General features: G+C 47.3%; 1 protein-coding gene across 1 annotated transcript; it reads right to left on the bottom strand.

Annotated features, from left to right (window-relative positions):
• Window positions 1–6,309: 6,309 nt before the first annotated feature.
• On the bottom strand, window positions 6,310–16,980 carry LOC136959981 (sodium- and chloride-dependent GABA transporter 1-like). The gene is made up of 14 exons (XM_067254231.1): window positions 16,740–16,980; window positions 15,529–15,660; window positions 15,157–15,257; window positions 14,039–14,148; window positions 13,561–13,693; window positions 11,877–12,011; window positions 11,501–11,604; window positions 10,447–10,571; window positions 9,490–9,602; window positions 8,129–8,260; window positions 7,714–7,816; window positions 7,524–7,624; window positions 6,725–6,892; window positions 6,310–6,417 (listed from the first exon to the last, which is right to left on the bottom strand). The coding sequence occupies exons 1-14, from the start codon at window positions 16,978–16,980 to the stop codon at window positions 6,310–6,312; spliced, it is 1,806 nt and encodes a 601-aa protein (XP_067110332.1).
• Between the last annotated feature and the right edge of the window lie 509 nt (window positions 16,981–17,489).

The following is a 17,489-nucleotide window of genomic DNA, read 5'->3' as shown; positions in this document are numbered from 1 at the left end:
TCTGCACACGTACACACACACATGCCACACATACAACACCCACACACACAGCGCACACACACACCACACATACATACGCACACACAACTCACATACACCACACACACATGCAACGTTTCCGGGTTGTTGAACTCCTGCTCTAACAGACTCAGAGCGTACAATATGGAGACTTGCTGTGAAGGGAAACAGCTTGAATGTTGTGTAATTAAATCCTCCTACAGCACCCTTTCCCCTGACTGAGGGTGAGACCACTGAACTGGCATTGTGTTTCAGAACGACATCAAATAGTTTAACATCGATGCCATTCTGTCGGAAGGACACTGCTATAAATCAGGTGTCTGTACATCGTAAGAGCCGTGCCATTTCCATTCAGAGAGGTGCTCTCACTGGTGGAACAGCACACAGCAACATACTTAATTAGAGACATTTGCATATACGCAGCTCTCTGCCTATCAGCACGCGGTGAATATGCTAAGGGCTTGATTAGTGCAATCCTCAGAGACAGGGTGTTGGAACATTCCAGAAGCGAGGAACAGACTGTTGACTTTGCTGTTCCATATGTTTGGGGAACAGACTCCACTACCCATGGTGCACCCCTGCCGGAGCACGCCAGTCTCATTAGCAGTGTTTGCGGGGAAACACCTGCGAGGTCTCTTTCTCGTTTCCATGTTACCTGTTGAGGTGCGCGACAACACAGTAACGCCCCAGCCCCTGTCTCAGAGAGAGACAGCCCTGCCTAGAGACAGCCCAGCCCCTGCCTCTCAGAGAGAGACAGCCCTGCCTAGAGATCTTCAGTCACTCCCTGTGGTTGTGTGATCCGTTAACAGGGAACAAATAACAGGTTCTCAACCTGCCTGTCATCTCCACGTCTCCAGGAACACGGCTTCACCATCCCCTCTTATTCAGTACAAAACATGAAAACAAACATGCTGAAGTCAACCCTTTGCTAAAGGCTACAGTGTTCAGTGTAGAATAAGGCAGCTGGTAGACAAAGACAACATTAGAGAAGTATTAGCTGACGTGACAAGGAGGCAGACTGCCAGGGAGGTGACAGGCCAGCGCAGGGACGTACCTATGTGTCACTGTGGAGGAAAGGCCAGCAGCTCTGCTGTCAGGCTGCGTGGGACGAGGATGTGACTAAGCCTGCATTCTGATGTGTTCCCTTTGAGTCTGTGGATGTCAGCCCGCCCACCTCCCTCTTCTTCCCCCACCTTCCCCCACCTACTCCCTACCTACATCTTCTGACCCCACCCCACTCCTCTTCTGAGTTTGACTTGGTCCCCTCCCCCACTTCCCACCTCTGTGTTCGATGGGTTCGCCAGACGCCCCTCCCCTCCCCCTGTTCCCCAGCACCCGCCACGCCCAGTGTTTCACGTTCCACCTCCGCGCCAGAGGTGCACCCTGGTCTGGACTGGACGACACAGCCGCCCTCCGTGTCGCCGCTGCAAACCCCCTCTTCTCCTCCTTTCTCCAAAAACCCCCTCGCACCATCCCCCCTTTACCTCCCCCTCTCCCCCCCCACGCTCCGCACCAGTCCCCCCAGCACCTGTTCTGAACCGGCCCCTGTCCCCCCAGCCTCCACGCCTGCCCCCAGCCTTCACACCTGCCCCCAGCCTCCACACCTGCCCCCAGCCTCCACGCCTGCCCCCAGCCTCCACGCCTGCCCCCAGCCTCCACACCTGCCCCCAGCCTCCACACCTGCCCCCAGCCTCCACGCCTGCCCCCAGCCTCCACGCCTGCCCCCAGCCTCCACGCATGCCTGTGGTGTGATCTGTCTGTTCACCAAGAGGGCTTAAACAGCAACAACAAAAACTGACCCGTGGGGGAGGAACCAGTCTTATAACATGTGATGCTGTCTCTGGCTGTTTCTAAACTAGGTGTCAATTCACAACAGGCATCAGACGTACCAACTCAGCAGCAGCATGCCGTGGAGCCCAGGGAGCGCGGGCCCTCCTAACCACCAGGGGGAGCTGTCCCACCGCCCCCAGCTTCAGCCCGCCGCCCCCACTGTGGCCGACCTGCTGCCAGAGACTCTCATCCAGTGCCAGCAGATCGTCAAGGTCATCGTCCTGGACAACAGCGGCCATGGCCGCGTTGAGGCTTTCCTAAGCCACACCCCCACCCACCACCAGCACCTCCACCACCAACACCTCCTGCAGGCCGTCGTGTCCACGCCCGCAAGCTCGTCTGAAGCGGGCGGGGCGCAGAACAAGGAGGGCCCCCAGCCCCCCCTGCCCCCTCCGCCACCCCCCTACAACCACCCCCACCAGTACATCCCCCCCGACCCTCGTCTCAGCCTTCAGAGAACCCACTGTGGCTCAAGAAGCATGGTGTAAATAGACCCATCCACCCCTACTCTCACAGTACAAAATGTACATATATACATACAGAAACATAGATATGAAAGAAGAAATATCACAGCTATATGCATATATTTAAGGATAAAAAATAAATTAAAAAACAAGTACAGTTTAATTTCAAAAGAATATAAAAAAAAAAAAACGTAAACTCAAAGGTTTTAAAAGACGTGTGGTGTATCGAATAGTACTGAAGTGAAAAATAATAAAGTTTTACTTGATTCTATGTGTATTTTGAAATATTATGTAGTTTTAACAAATTTATATAACAGTTTTATCAGTTTTAACTCTGAAAGCTAGATGATGTTGCAGAATGATTTGTTCCTGTTCGGATCGCTAATAGTGAAGGTTAGTAAAATACATCATAAACTATAGAATTAACAACAACAGCAACAGTAACTATTACAGAACACAAACTGTCTGACTTTCTCGAAGATGGGCTCATTCTACACAAAAACATTTAGCATTTTTCGCTTTTAGGGCCCTCACCTCATCCTGAGTGTGTATCCTGTGTGTGTGCGTGCATTTGATTGACACTGATTGAAAACGTGTGTGCCAAAGTCAACACATCCTTCAAGGGGTGGACTCTGCACTCTCTACCAGCCAGGACTAGAAGAACTCTTAAAAAAAAAAAAAAAAAAAAAAAAACTGCTTCAGAAAGCTTTCCTTTCTGCTTTTCCCTCCACAAGGAGCACAAGCAGAACTCTCCTCTTGTGGTGTTTCAGCCAGTCCTGCTATCTCATCCTGCTCTCTCTGCAGTTGTTATTCATGTTGACGGGGAGCCCCCCCCCACCCCTCTCTCTCTAAAAGATATCTCTAATAATGTGTCTCTGTCACTGTTATGTCTGTAAAGTTGTTTTCTCCTTCAGTCGACTGCAAACAGGCTCCTAACAGTCACACTGTCTCAATAAATCACCCTACCATAAAGGATGATGGGATTAGAAAGAAGGCAACCAATCAAAATGGCTTACTGCCAAACCAAAAGCCAATGACAGCCCGGGGGTTAGGAGATACCCAGTTTCTTTTTGTTTTTATGTGTGTCTGATTGCAGTTGCTATTGTAATATTCAGCTCAGGAATTCTTGACACATGTAACTGATGACGTGGGAATTTTAAATAACAATAATGTGCGTTCAAATATTCTGGGATAGTTGAAGTTGCAAATTTCCGTTTAGTTTGTGTTCATGGAGTATTACAATAGCGTAAGGAATATAGCTCCTACTCTGAGCTACGGTCTAACAATCTGTTCCCTGTAATCTACTGTTTGTGTACACTCCTTAAATTAGAAGTGTGTACTTTAATAGTCATCTCTATATTTAGTTGAGCAACAAGACCACTGTTCACACTACATGTAGGAACATAAGCAGAGGAGAATCGTACTGTTAAGTCATGAAGTCCTTTTTGTTGCTTGTGCAACAATTTGTTTTAGTTTTGACTTTTCGTACAACCTTGGGCAACAGGATCCATACCTAGATCCAGTCACGTGGCAGTTCTGCATTGTTACGTCTGCAAATGTTTTCCATCATTTGTTTGGTTGAAGGTTGGAGGGAAAGGGTGAGATTTTATCTCCTGGTATTTATTTTTGATCAAGCTTGCTTTGCAAATATCCCAGCCATACGTGGAGGCTCCACAGGGCACGGCTACCTTTTGCCCAACTAAATGCTACGGCAACTGTGCGTCCTTGATCTGAAATAGGTTGTGGACTGCCCTAGTCTAGACGTGCCAATGTTTTAATCATGAGCCCCATCAGGTGAGGAGAAACCGGCCTCTCCTCTGACCCTCCTGCTCTCCTATCGCTCTCATCAGCCAGGTTATAATTAAGGCCCGTTGTTCCACAGTCTCTATCTCATATCGGTTGCTATTCTTCCTCATATGGGCCTGCTTCCAACTAATGTGAAGAGCGAGGATCTGGAAAAAACAATCTATTTTGTTTCCATGTTGCTGTGGGCTGAAAGGTTGGCTGTGTGTGTGTGTGTGTGTGTGTGCGTGTGCGTGTGCGTGTGTGTGATTTAATGAATTCCCATGGTTCATGCAACAGTTTATTTACCCCTTTGTATGTACTTTTCTGTGGACGTTTCTAAGGGGGCGTGTGCGGCACTCCTCTCTCCTTACTGGTCTGGAAGTAGAAGGGAAATGTGATGTCACACGCTCCCTTCAGCAGAAAACCCAGCCCTTAAATCTCTCCTTTTCTTGGGTTTATTTGATCTCTGTATCCATCGATAATGTAATCTGTTACACAGCAGTTTGCAAAACAGTTACGCACTATTGACCGACTACGTTGCAAGGCTGTAACAGTAATTCACTGTTGAATGAGGAACAAATGTATTCACCACAGAAATGTGATCAAAAGCCTTTCGTTTTTTTTTTTTGTTTTTTTTTTATTCTGTTGTCAAATTAACATTTAGTACGAATGGGTCTCTGAAGCCGTGCATGGCGTTGCTTTCTGCATCGGAGGACTCCTGAACTGTGATCACTCCATCTGAGGCTGGAGTGTGTTATGTTGTGCATGATTGAATTTGCTTGGAGTCCAATGCCCTGAGGGGGGGGGAAACACGTCTTAATGTCCCAAGATGCACCTGGATGAGAATCCCTGTCGTCATGGTGAAACTGCTGTAAGGTGTAACCACCAGAAATTCTGCATTCAGCTGAATGTCACAGTCCAAGTCTCTATTCAGACGGAAGTTTAAACAGATCGATTTTGCATTGTGTGAACATCTGCCCCTCCTAACGTAGGATAGGATCTGGAGGTACGATTCTTGCTAGTTGTCTCACCTTCTCCTTTTAAACATAGATGAAAGGGCTCTGTCATACAAACGCACTGCTTTCAAGGCTGACATGTGGACGTGCTCTCCCATTGCTCTGTATCACTGTGTCTCAACTTACAGAAGGAAACCAGGAGGGGGAGTTGACAGTGGGACAATGTAAGGAGTACGATGCGTGTGAACTCGGTCGTCGGTTCGTTAACCATCACTTCCCTCGGTTAGCTTTGAATCCCCTCTTAACCTGTCTTTGCGGTACAGTATATCAACATGCTATTAAAGATTATTCCAGTCTATTCACTACACTTGCTTCTTTTTTTCCTTTCGAGTATAGTGTGTCTTTGGTATCTTTCACTGTGCAAGAAAACCTCATATTTCTCCCTGTCCTTTCAATGGTAGGAATATTCATCAAGTTTGCGTGTAATTATTTTTATTGAGCTGAAATACATTGAGAAGTACATGTTCCTAATTCTTCATCTTAACTTGAAGCACAAAACAACAAGAAAATATTGTTTCTTCATTATCGCCTCCAACTGTTTAACATTCTCTATTTATTTTCTTCATTATGATTTTATATGATACAAAAGAATCAATGCTAGGATCACAAAAATATTTACAGTTCAACAAACCAGTTCAACAAAGGTGTGTAGTATGGTACAATTCATTATTTGATCACAAAAAAACTATAATTTTCAATTGGAAACGCTGTTTCCAAATCTAGCTCTACTTTCTAGGCACAGTACCAGGTGTCATACGACATTATTACCCTTCCAACAGTGCATAAACTATTTCCAGTTGGCACATTCAAGCACAAAAAAAAAGTGATTATATTTACTCACTCTTCAGCTGTTGACTCGACACATTTGAAAGACGTTGTAATTATGATGTCATCTCCAATCACATTGACATGGAGCAGAGGTGATTTATAGAGGAGCTATAAGCAAAGAGGTTTCAAATACACATTCATATGGATTATAACTGGACAGTGCATACTGGAGGGAAAAGAACGTTCTAGCCCGTTCTGTCACCCTTCTTGGGCGACCAGTCCATGTAATGTCAACCTTTGATTTTAGAGAAATTGTGTGTCAACAGTGTGAAACTGAAATGCAGAGCTATACAGTTTGGCTGGTATCCCATGATGCCTCACTTTGTTTGAACCTGGGTCTTGATGACAGCTTCCTGCTGCTAGCTGAGCTAGACGGCTGCTTCTCCCACACTTCCTGTGTGGGAGGTCCGCCTGGTGACATCTTCCTGCGACGGAGGCCGAGCTTCCTGTTTTGAGGTGGTAATTTTGCACCAGCGCTGTTCAGGAAAAGAAATGACTCATTTGATGGATGAAAGGTGAAGTTAAATGAAAATTCAATCGTCTAATCATCTTGAGGGAGGGAGGGAGGGAGGGAGGGAGGGAGGGAGGGAGGGAGGGAGGGAGGGAGGGAGGGAGGGAGGGAGGGAGGGAGGGAGGGAGGGAGGGAGGGAGGGAGGGAGGGAGGGAGGGAGGGAGGGAGGGAGGGAGGGAGGAAGGAAGGAAGGAAGGAAGGAAGGAAGGAAGGAAGGAAGGAAGGAAGGAAGGAAGGAAGGAAGGAAGGAAGGAGGTCTGTGGCGTCCTCACCTCCTTGAGGCCTCCCTTGGTCTTGCAGAACATATAGATGGCGTAGCCAGGAATCAGCATCATGGATGACAGGGACATGAGCCAGCCAATCGCCTGGCCCCAGGCCGGGTACACATACGTTCCCAGGGTTAGAGGGGTCATCTCGATAGCGCTGAAGGTAAACACCCCCTGCAAACAAAATGGGTCAGTCCATCTTCAAGTTCTCCCACAAATGGGAACTAGAAAGCTACAACCAGAGATTCAGCTCTCTTGTCGAACGATTAATCACATGGTCCTGTAAGTGAACAAATGTATTGGTTTGCTGGCTTGGACCATCGATCCAGTTAGCGAATGATCTATTGAATTTGCAGAGTGATATACAGTCATTCTGACAGAATAACTTTAACAGTCCATTGATAGGGCTACTCCTCTGATCTCCACATGTTTATACCAGCGTACAGACCCAGGGATGATTTCCCGTCAGGGGAATTACCCTATCGAGTAGCAATACAGTGTAATGCATTTTATATCACATTTCTACTGCCACAGTACCCTGTAGCTAAATCTGAGGTAGGAAAACAGAGGGGATTAGATCCATTCAGAAGAACTACCTCCTCTCATCCTGTATTTTCAGATACCGACAGGCAAATCCTAGGGTAAGTTCCGATTTGATTAAATTACACTTGGAGGATGTGAAAACTCGGAACCTGAACATAATCCCCTCTCCCCAAAAACGTCTCTGCCTGTGTAAAAGATGTATTTAGTTAATGGAGCTCAGCTCTAGTGTGTATGAGGTTTGGTTTTCTGTTGCTAGGCGTACCAGGCAGATTAGGGGAGTGAAGTACTTCCAGCAGAGTTTCCACCAGATACAAGGCCGGTATCCTATCATCGACTCGATATCCTGGTAGAACCTATCAGCTCCTACGAGACAGACAGAGAACAGAGATCATATACAATAGAAATACAATGATTACGTGTTTTTTTAAGAGAAATATCTGAGTGGTACATACCATAAAACCAGGCTATGGAGACCGTTTCAAAGAAGACAAGGAAAAGCAGACACATGCCACTGGCAGAGTAGTAGTCAAACAGCTTGAAGACATACAGGCCCCCCTAAAGAAACACACCTCTTAATCACACACGGCCTAAACTGTACAGTTCATGCAGCATTTTTTGTCAAACTTGTTTTCCAAAACATTTTTTCAAACTTTCGAACGTGAAAAAATATATATAATTTCAACCCCCCCGTTTCGTTTTTTTTTTACGTTTTTTTCCCCACACAGAACGCAACACAAATAGTTTCACGTTTTTTAGAAACCTTTGCTGGAAAGGTTGTTGACACAACGCTTATGACACATAAGCGTTGACACAAATAACTAAAAAGACGTTTTGAAGGCCATCCCTCTGGTGGCGCAGCAGCCTGACCTGTGTGACGTTGGAGAAGCCGATGATGAAGGAGAAGATGCACACCAGAAGGATGAAGGATTTCTTCCTCTTCCTCAGCACCAGGGGATACTCGTCCATCAGAGCCGTGATGAAGCCTTCCACCGTACAGAACTGGAGCACACACACACACGACATACATACACACACACATACACACACACACACACACACACACACACGACACACATACACACACCCATACACACACACACACACGACACACATACACACACACATACACACACACACACATGACACACATACACACACCCATACACACACACACAGACACACATACACACACACACACACACACACACGACACACATACACACACCCATACACACACCCATACACACACATGACACAGACACACATACACACACACATACACACACACACAGACACACATACACACACGACACACATACACACGCACACATACACACACATATGGAAGAAAGAAGGGTTCGGTTGGGGTAAGTGCAGTAAGCGGGTTAGGGTTAGGGAGAGGGTTAGGGTTAGGGTTAGGGAGAGGGTTAGGGTAAGGGGAGGACCCTACCTGGCTGTCCAGACCCAGCATCATGAGCATGGAGAAGAAGAGGATGGGTTAGGGAGAGGGTTAGGGTTAGGGGAGGACCCTACCTGGCTGTCCAGACCCAGCATCATGAGCATGGAGAAGAAGAGGATGGGTTAGGGTTAGGGAGAGGGTTAGGGTAAGGGGAGGACCCTACCTGGCTGTCCAGACCCAGCATCATGAGCATGGAGAAGAAGAGGATGGGTTAGGGTTAGGGAGAGGGTAAGGGTTAGGGAGAGGGTAAGGGTAAGGGGAGGACCCTACCTGGCTGTCCAGACCCAGCATCATGAGCATGGAGAAGAAGAGGATGGGTTAGGGTTAGGGAGAGGGTAAGGGTTAGGGAGAGGGTAAGGGTAAGGGGAGGACCCTACCTGGCTGTCCAGACCCAGCATCATGAGCATGGAGAAGAAGAGGATGGGTTAGGGTTAGGGAGAGGGTTAGGGTTAGGGAGAGGGTTAGGGTAAGGGGAGGACCCTACCTGGCTGTCCAGACCCAGCATCATGAGCATGGAGAAGAAGAGGATGGGTTAGGGTTAGGGAGAGGGTTAGGGTAAGGGGAGGACCCTACCTGGCTGTCCAGACCCAGCATCATGAGCATGGAGAAGAAGAGGATGGGTTAGGGTTAGGGAGAGGGTAAGGGTTAGGGAGAGGGTAAGGGTAAGGGGAGGACCCTACCTGGCTGTCCAGACCCAGCATCATGAGCATGGAGAAGAAGAGGATGGGTTAGGGTTAGGGAGAGGGTTAGGGTAAGGGGAGGACCCTACCTGGCTGTCCAGACCCAGCATCATGAGCATGGAGAAGAAGAGGATGGCCCACAGGGAGGACATGGGCAGCTGGGTCACAGCCTGAGGGTAGGCCAGGAACGCCAAGCCTGGCCCTGCCGACACACACACACACACACGTGGACACGCACACACACACACACGGACACACACACGCACACACACGCACACACACACGCATGGACACACACACACACACACACATGGACACACACACGCACACACACGCACACACACACGCGTGGACACACGCACACACACACACATGGACACACACACGCACACACACGCACACACACACGCATGGACACACACACACACACGCATGGACACACACACACACACACACATGGACACACGCACACACACACACATGGACACACACACGCACACACACGCACACACACACGCGTGGACACACGCACACACACACACATGGACACACACACGCACACACACGCACACACACACGCATGGACACACGCACACACACACACATGGACACGCACACACACGCACACACACACGCATGGACACACACACACACACGCATGGACACACACACACATGGACACACACACACGCATGGACACACACACACGCATGGACACACACAAAGGACACACACACACGCATGGACACACACACACGCATGGACACACACACACGGACACACACACACTGTAAACACACCTCCTGCTTCACAGCAGCCATACTCTCGTTATACTCAACATTTATTTATTTACTTTTCCCTTCTGTAATGACACTCACTCAAGCGTTATATGTTATTCATGACTAATTATAGTTAGATCCCCTGATATTTGTTGAAAACGATATGTTGTCCCTTCACTGCAACATTGCTTAACCTGAACATTCATGTTAACAAAGCTTTTCTAATTTGAATTTGACCCACTTTAGGTCATGCTGAGGGCTGTGTACCTGAGGCTGCCAGCTCCTGGACCGGCTTCTTGGTGATATAGGACATGAAGCCCACAATGGAGAAGATGACGAATCCGGCGAACATGCTGGTGAAGGAGTTGATGCAGCAAACGATGAGGGAGTCTCTGGAGCAAAAACAGACAGGTTCACCCACCCTGACCTCTGACCTCTCTCCCCCTGCAGCGCTACACCTGGAGCACAAACAGACAGGTGCACCCACCCTGACCTCTGACCTCTCTCCCCCTGCAGCGCTACACCTGGAGCACAAACAGACAGGTGCACCTACCCTGACCTCTGACCTCTCTCCCCCTGCAGCGCTACACCTGGAGCACAAACAGACAGGTGCACCTACCCTGACCTCTGACCTCTCTCCCCCTGCAGCGCTTCACCTGGAGCACAAACAGACAGGTTCACCCACCCTGACCTCTGACCTCTCTCCCCCTGCAACGCTACACCTGGAGCTGCGGAGAGCTTCTGATCGATGAGCAGAAGAGGCTGTGTCCCTGCTCCTCCAGCCAGAGGCCACAGCTGAGCTCTCCTGTTTACAGCTGTCAGGTCCTCTCAGATCTGCTCTCAGATCTCCTCTCGGATCTCCTCTCGGATCTCCTCTCGGATCTCTGGGGTGAAAGTGGCTTCATGGCGTACAGGCTGGGATGGGTGGAGCAGGTACAGACTCGGGGCAGCAGTCGTTTCTCCCTCTCTATTAGCTCTTATCTCTCATCTGAACTAGATAATAACGACTACTTTCGATAATAGCTACTGTGTTTTATGTACTGTAGAGTAGTCCATGCGTACCTCTCCCTCATATGGATGGATGCAGGCTGTCAGCAGAGCTAGGGGAGTCGGGGAGTCAGGTGGCTGAGCGGTTAGGGAATCGGGCTAGTAATCTGAAGGTTGCCAGTTTGATACCCGGCTGTGAAAGATGATGTTGTGTCCTTGTGCAAGGCACGTCACCCTACTTGCATCGGGGGGAATGTCCCTGTACTTACTGTAAGTCGCTTTGGATTGGATAAGAGCGTCTGCTGAATGACTAAATGTAAATGTAGGGGGTTACCTGTACACATCGTTGTTGAAGGAGTTGTAGCTTCCCAATGCAATGAGAGAACCGAGACCAAGTCCATAAGAGAAGAAGATCTGGGTGGCTGCATCCAGCCAAACCTGAGAACACACACACACACACAGGCAGACACACACATGCACGCACACATATAGACATACATGTACACACACGCACAGACACACAGATATACACAATTCAAAGTAAGTTCTATGTTTTGTTTTGGTTTCCTGCGTTAACACCAATATACTCTGTGTGTGTGTGTGTGTGTGTGTGTGTGTGTGTGTGTGTGTGTGTGTGTGTGTGTGTGTGTGTGTGTGTGTGTGTGTGTGTGTGTGTGTGTGTGTGTGTGTGTGTGACCCTGGCCCCATACCTCAGACTTGATCAGCTTGTTGAAGTCAGGGGTGATGTAGAAGAGGATGCCCTCCTTGGCCCCAGGAAGAGTGATTCCCCGGAAGAACAGGATGAACAGCATGAAGTACGGATAGGTGGCAGAGAAGTACACCACCTGTACAGAACCACAGGAGAGGAGGTGAGGAGAAGAGGTGAGGAGAGGAGGTGAGAGGAGAGGAGAACCACAGGAGAGGAGGTGAGGAGAGGAAGTGAGGAGAGGAGGTGAGAGGAGAACCACAGTAGGGGAGGTGAGGAGAGGAGAGGAGGTGGGGAGAGGAGGTGAGAGGTGAGGAGAGGAGGTGAGGAGAGGAGGTGGGGAGAGGAGAGGAGGAGAGGAGGTGGGGAGAGGAGGTGGGGAGAGGAGGTGAGAGGTGAGGAGAGGAGGTGAGGAGAGGAGGTGGGGAGAGGAGAGGAGGTGAGGAGAGGAGAGGAGGTGAGGTGGAGAGGAGGTGAGGTGGAGAGGAGGTGAGGAGAGGAGGTGAGGAGGAGAGGAGGTGAGGAGGAGAGGAGAGGAGGTGGGGAGATGATGAGGAGAAGAGGTCAAAGGTGAGGAGAAGAGGCCAAAGTTGAGTTGACAAGGTTCATGTAAGTGTTCATTTGTGTTTTTGTGGGTATGTTGTGCATCAGCGTGTGTTTGTGCTTAAATGTCGCATGTACATGTGTGTAGACTAGAGTACATTAGGGTGTACTGCATGCAGGATTTGAGTGTATAAATACAACTTAGAGAAACACCAGTGTGTGAAAAAAAGTCAAATTGTGTGAAAGACTGGAGGCTTCCATGGTGGGTAAGCATTCTGAAAAGCTAGCTACTGTCTCTGCCTTGTCATCCGAACATCTTGACAGAGCTTTTGGAATGTGTGATAGCTCTTTGTAGGATAATGATTCCTTTTAATTGGTAATGCCTATCAAAAACATGGCCTTGAGAGAAATTCATTTTTCCACTTTCTGCAGCTCACATTAAAACCCAATCACGCATGGATGAGTGTATAGATTTTGCTCATTTATATTCTTTGAATAAAGTTAGTTTTAATTCGAAGCTGTCTGATTCAACAGTGTTGGCAGATCGATGTCGTTGTGTCTCTTTCCTCATTTTACCAGCTGTGAAAGATCAGGGTTTTGGAATCTCAGTTTAAATGACAGTTTAACAACTTTTTCCTCCATCAGAGCTGTGCATAGAGAGACATCAGAAAGACAGATAAAAGTAAGACATTATAAGAAGTGACAGAAGGAGAAAGTAGAGAAGCAGAAGAAGAAGATGTCGTTGTTGACAGATCATAGAAAGAGACAGGAGGTACGCGTGTGGCTCAGAGGCACAGGTCTCAATATACATGAATGGGACATGTACCCATCCACATTTGCACCCTGATGTGTGAGAGTGTGTATGTGTGAGTGTGTGTCAGTTGGCTGAGCGGTGAGGGAGTCGGGCTAGTAATCCAAAGGTTGCCAGTTTGATTCCCGGTCATGCCAACTGACGTTGTGTCCTTGGGCAAGGCACTTCACCCTACTTGCCTTGGGGGGAATGTCCCTGTACTTACTGTAAGTCGCTCTGGATAAGAGCGTCTGCTAAATGACTAAATGTAAATGTGTATGTGTGAGAGTGTGTATGTGTGAGTGTGTGTATGTGTGTGAGTGTGTGAGTGTGTGAGAGAGCCAGACAGACTGACCTTGCCTGTCCACTCCACTCCTTTCCAGATGGAGAAGTAGACGAGGACCCAGGCCAGGGCCAGCGTCCCGACCAAGGGCCAGCGTAGTTCCCCTGGCTCCTCCAGACCCCCAGTCATCTGGTGCATGTTACGCCTGCTCACACACGCACACACACACACTGTTTTTTCCAAGATAGATTTTTGACCTTTGTGAAATGTAGCGATTTTTCTTAGCATTATTGGATAGAGATCGTCGAGCTAGACAGAAAACCTGAGGGAGAGAGGGGAAGACATGTAGAAATGGTCCCTGAGACGGATTCGAACCCGGGTCTCTTCGTGTACGGTACCCACCAACCCACACAGTTTCAACACCGGCTTTGTTCAAATGGACTGCACCTATTCAGTCTCACACACCAACCCAGGAGTCTCTCTGACGGGTCACTCTCACACGTGGTAACTACAACACAGCTTGGCAGTGTGATGCAGCCGGCCTACTTACTCCCAGAACTCAGTGACTGCGCTGGTGAGGTTGGTGGTGTCTGTCAGACTGTAGTTGCAGAAACATTTCTCTGTATTCCAGGGGTTGTCACAACTCTGCCAAGGCAACTCCTACGGTTGTAAAGAGAAGGGTGAAAAGAGGAGACCTGGAGAGATGGCAGGTATGTGATTGATGATTGAATTAATCCTTTTTCATTGTTAACCACGATTTAGTAAACAATGCAATAAACCAAGCTCACAAACAGACTCTTTCACGAACCGGTCTCGAAGAAAGAGACAAAAAGCAAACATTTTAGGGACTCAACAGTCCCCAAATTCCCCCAACATGAAATATCTGACACTAAAGGACACCGCACTGGCTCCTGTTGTTCAGCCGAGTCACCATCTTACTTCACACAAAAGCCTGGGAGACACATTATATCTGCTGAGTCTTTAAACTCCTGCCACCAGCATTCCAGACTAGACACTTTCACAAAGAGCAGGGTGACGGGTGTGCGGAGAGAAACGAAGAACCGGGAGGCAGAGAGACGTCTTTGAATCAGGGAAATTAGGCAGTCAAGCGCAGAGTTATTCAACTTTGACGACAAGGTGAAGCAATTCAGTTATAAAACTGCACTAAATGAAACTGCACTCTCAAGGTCAAGTTACAGTGAGTGCATCTGAAAGTCAATGAAGGAAGTCTGATCTGAATAGCTAGACAGCAGATGAGAGATGTGGTATATCTATGTGACTTCTCTGTGTGGCAGTGATCACTACAGGAATGAAGTATGAACGGAAGTGGGCAAAGATTCAGTTTCTTTCTTGTAATTTATATAACTTGCATAAACTGCTATAGCATATCCCCAGGGGTTTAGCTGTGGTCAAGTCAGATGTGTCTTAAAGGCTAACCTAAATCAAGCATAGATGTGACCTTCCTCTGAAATAATCCCCTGTAGAAATCGATTTTGATGCAGTGCATTGTTGCTCATGCTGAGCCGGAATCATCCACACATTAAAGCTGGAGCTTACCGATTTGAAGGAGTTGAACATTAAAGCTGTTGTGTACCGATTTGAAGGAGTTGAACATTTAAGCTGTAGCGTACCGATTTGAAGGAGTTGAACATTAAAACTGTAGCTTACCGATTTGAAGGAGTTGAACAGGTAGTAGAGGGCCCAGGCAATGATGATGATGTAATAGATATTGAGCCAGAAGGAGATGACCACTGATGCCAGGCCAACGCCTTGAGATGACAGAAGAGGCTTAGTTAGTGTCAACATCATTCCACCCTTTTCTGTGCTATTGTATTATGCTCCATCTCAATTCTAAACATTTTGTTTTAGGAGTATAGAATGCCACCATAGCCCTGTTCCACCCTGACCCAGGAGTCTGTACATTAAAGATTAGTGTTTGTGTGAGTGTGTGCATGTGTGTGTGTGTGTGTGAGTGTGCATGTGTGTGTGAGTGTGTGTGTGTGTGTGTTTGTAGGGGCATAGAACATCTCTTGACGTCACCTTTCATCATCGGCAGGAGTTTCCACACCCCCAGACCCCCCACCGAGGTGAACTGACCCAGCGACGTCTCCAGCAGGAAGAGAGGGATCCCAGCAAACACCAGGGTCAGGAAGTACGGGATGAGGAAGGCCCCTGTCACATGACCAGAAATGGACATGAAAAACCAGGAAGTAAGCGATACTACACCGTTTATACTCTCAACAGAACTTCCTCTACGGTGAAATACGTTTTGTTATTGACCTGGGGAATATATTTTTGCACGAATGGGTGTTAGATACGGTTTATTTACAAGCACACACACATACATACACACACACACACACACACACATACACACTCACACACACTCTCACACACACCATGCCAACTGCAACTAATGAGTGAGCAATCCACCGGCAGACTCTCCCACTCACTTCTACAGATCAATAACGTTCATCACAGATAAGCTATAATCTACCATGGCACGAGGTGGATATTAATACTCATAATTAACACTTATCGGAAATAATACATTGTGAGTGTTTCTGGGATGTATCTAGTCCTCATGAAAAATGTAAAAGACTATGAGCTCAATAACAGAGAGAGTGACACCAATACATAAACATGAACCAACTTTGAGTGATTCTTATTAAATATGCATGTTGTAAAATGGGAATTTTAACAGCAAGCTCATGATTAACACATGAAGGTCAGTGACAAAAAATCTGTGTTTCTGTAGTTCAACTGCCATAATAGTTGATTTTTAATTTGCTTACTCAAGGTTTCGTAAGTCTATAAAACAGAACAGTAAGCAGTAATACAAAATCTTAACGTGTAACGAAGTCTGTTTAAATGATGAAGAACTGCCTTATCAACCACAATGTATTTATCAGTATATCCGAACATATGTTATATTCAATCAATGTATTTAAAATATAGGATGTTCTTGGAGTGGATCTTCCAGTCTGCACAGAAACTCAGTGATAATCAGACAGCTACATTACAGCTAAGGCCAAAGCAGCATCTGGACATAAAGTGTGTAAAAAAAAAAAATCTAAAACTATTTCTTCCTTTGTTACTTTACTGCTTCTCTAACTGAATATAGTCAGCCACCATGTGTCTATTATTTAGTTAGACTGCTCATTTCACACAAATTGACTTGACTTGAAGATCCACACCCCCCCTTTAATCTTCAGCGACTGTGAAAATGGTGGCCATCTTGGCTCTCTTACCCCCTCCGTTCTTCCCGCACAAGTAAGGGAACCTCCACACGTTCCCCAGACCGATGGCGTAACCCACACATGACAACAGGAAGTCAAACTTCCCCTTCCAGCTCCCTCGATCTGGCGGCTCCTCCTTCTTGTCCTCTTCGACTCCGAGGGCGGCCGAGTGGTTGAGGTCCTCGAAGGGGAGCGCTTGTTTCGTCTCCGTGGGGGAGTTCAGCTCCACTGTGCTCCGGCTGGTCTTCCCCATGCTCTGGCCCTGGTCCTGGCCCGCGGCCCTCCTAGGTTAACCCACTCGCTCCTCACAGTCCCCTCTGGTCCACTTCCAGCCAATCGGTGGTTGAGTTTGTGTGGGACTCTGAAAGGCAAAGATTTGAATGTGGGTTTTCATTCACCTCTGATTATTGTTGTGGTGATTAAGGTGATACTTAAGGAAGAAGGCTGTGGAGAATAATTGCACAGTTCAGAAACGATAAACTAATAAATATTAGGAAATATATATATATATATATGTGATTTACATACATACAAGCTTCTTGAGGAACTTTATCAGTAGATCAACTATGTCAATAGATTTGTTGCATTATAGAAGAAGAAAAAAAGTTCAAGCACATCAGCCACATACTGTACAGCTAGCTACCACTTTTATATTCTCAAGAAGGAACAGACATACACTGATGCTTTGCCAAATGCTTTCTCAACTTTAAACTCTCAATCAGGGCTGTATTCATGTAAACAACTTAGACTACATTTTAGTTT

This window comes from Osmerus mordax, chromosome 17 (genome assembly GCF_038355195.1).
Source record: "Osmerus mordax isolate fOsmMor3 chromosome 17, fOsmMor3.pri, whole genome shotgun sequence".
In the NCBI taxonomy this organism is placed as follows: Eukaryota; Metazoa; Chordata; class Actinopteri; order Osmeriformes; family Osmeridae; genus Osmerus; species Osmerus mordax.
This window is presented reverse-complemented; position numbering and strand designations above follow the sequence as displayed.

Coding starts and splice junctions, on each gene's coding strand:
- LOC136959981 (XM_067254231.1), bottom strand. CDS start 16,980: ATGGGGAAGACCAGCCGGAGCACAGTGGAGCTGAACTCCCCCACGGAG. Junction 7,625..7,713: donor CTCCATAGCCTGGTTTTATG/GTATGTACCACT, acceptor TCTGTCTCGTAG/GAGCTGATAGGTTCTACCAG. Junction 6,893..7,523: donor TCACTCCCCTAATCTGCCTG/GTACGCCTAGCA, acceptor TTTTGTTTGCAG/GGGGTGTTTACCTTCAGCGC.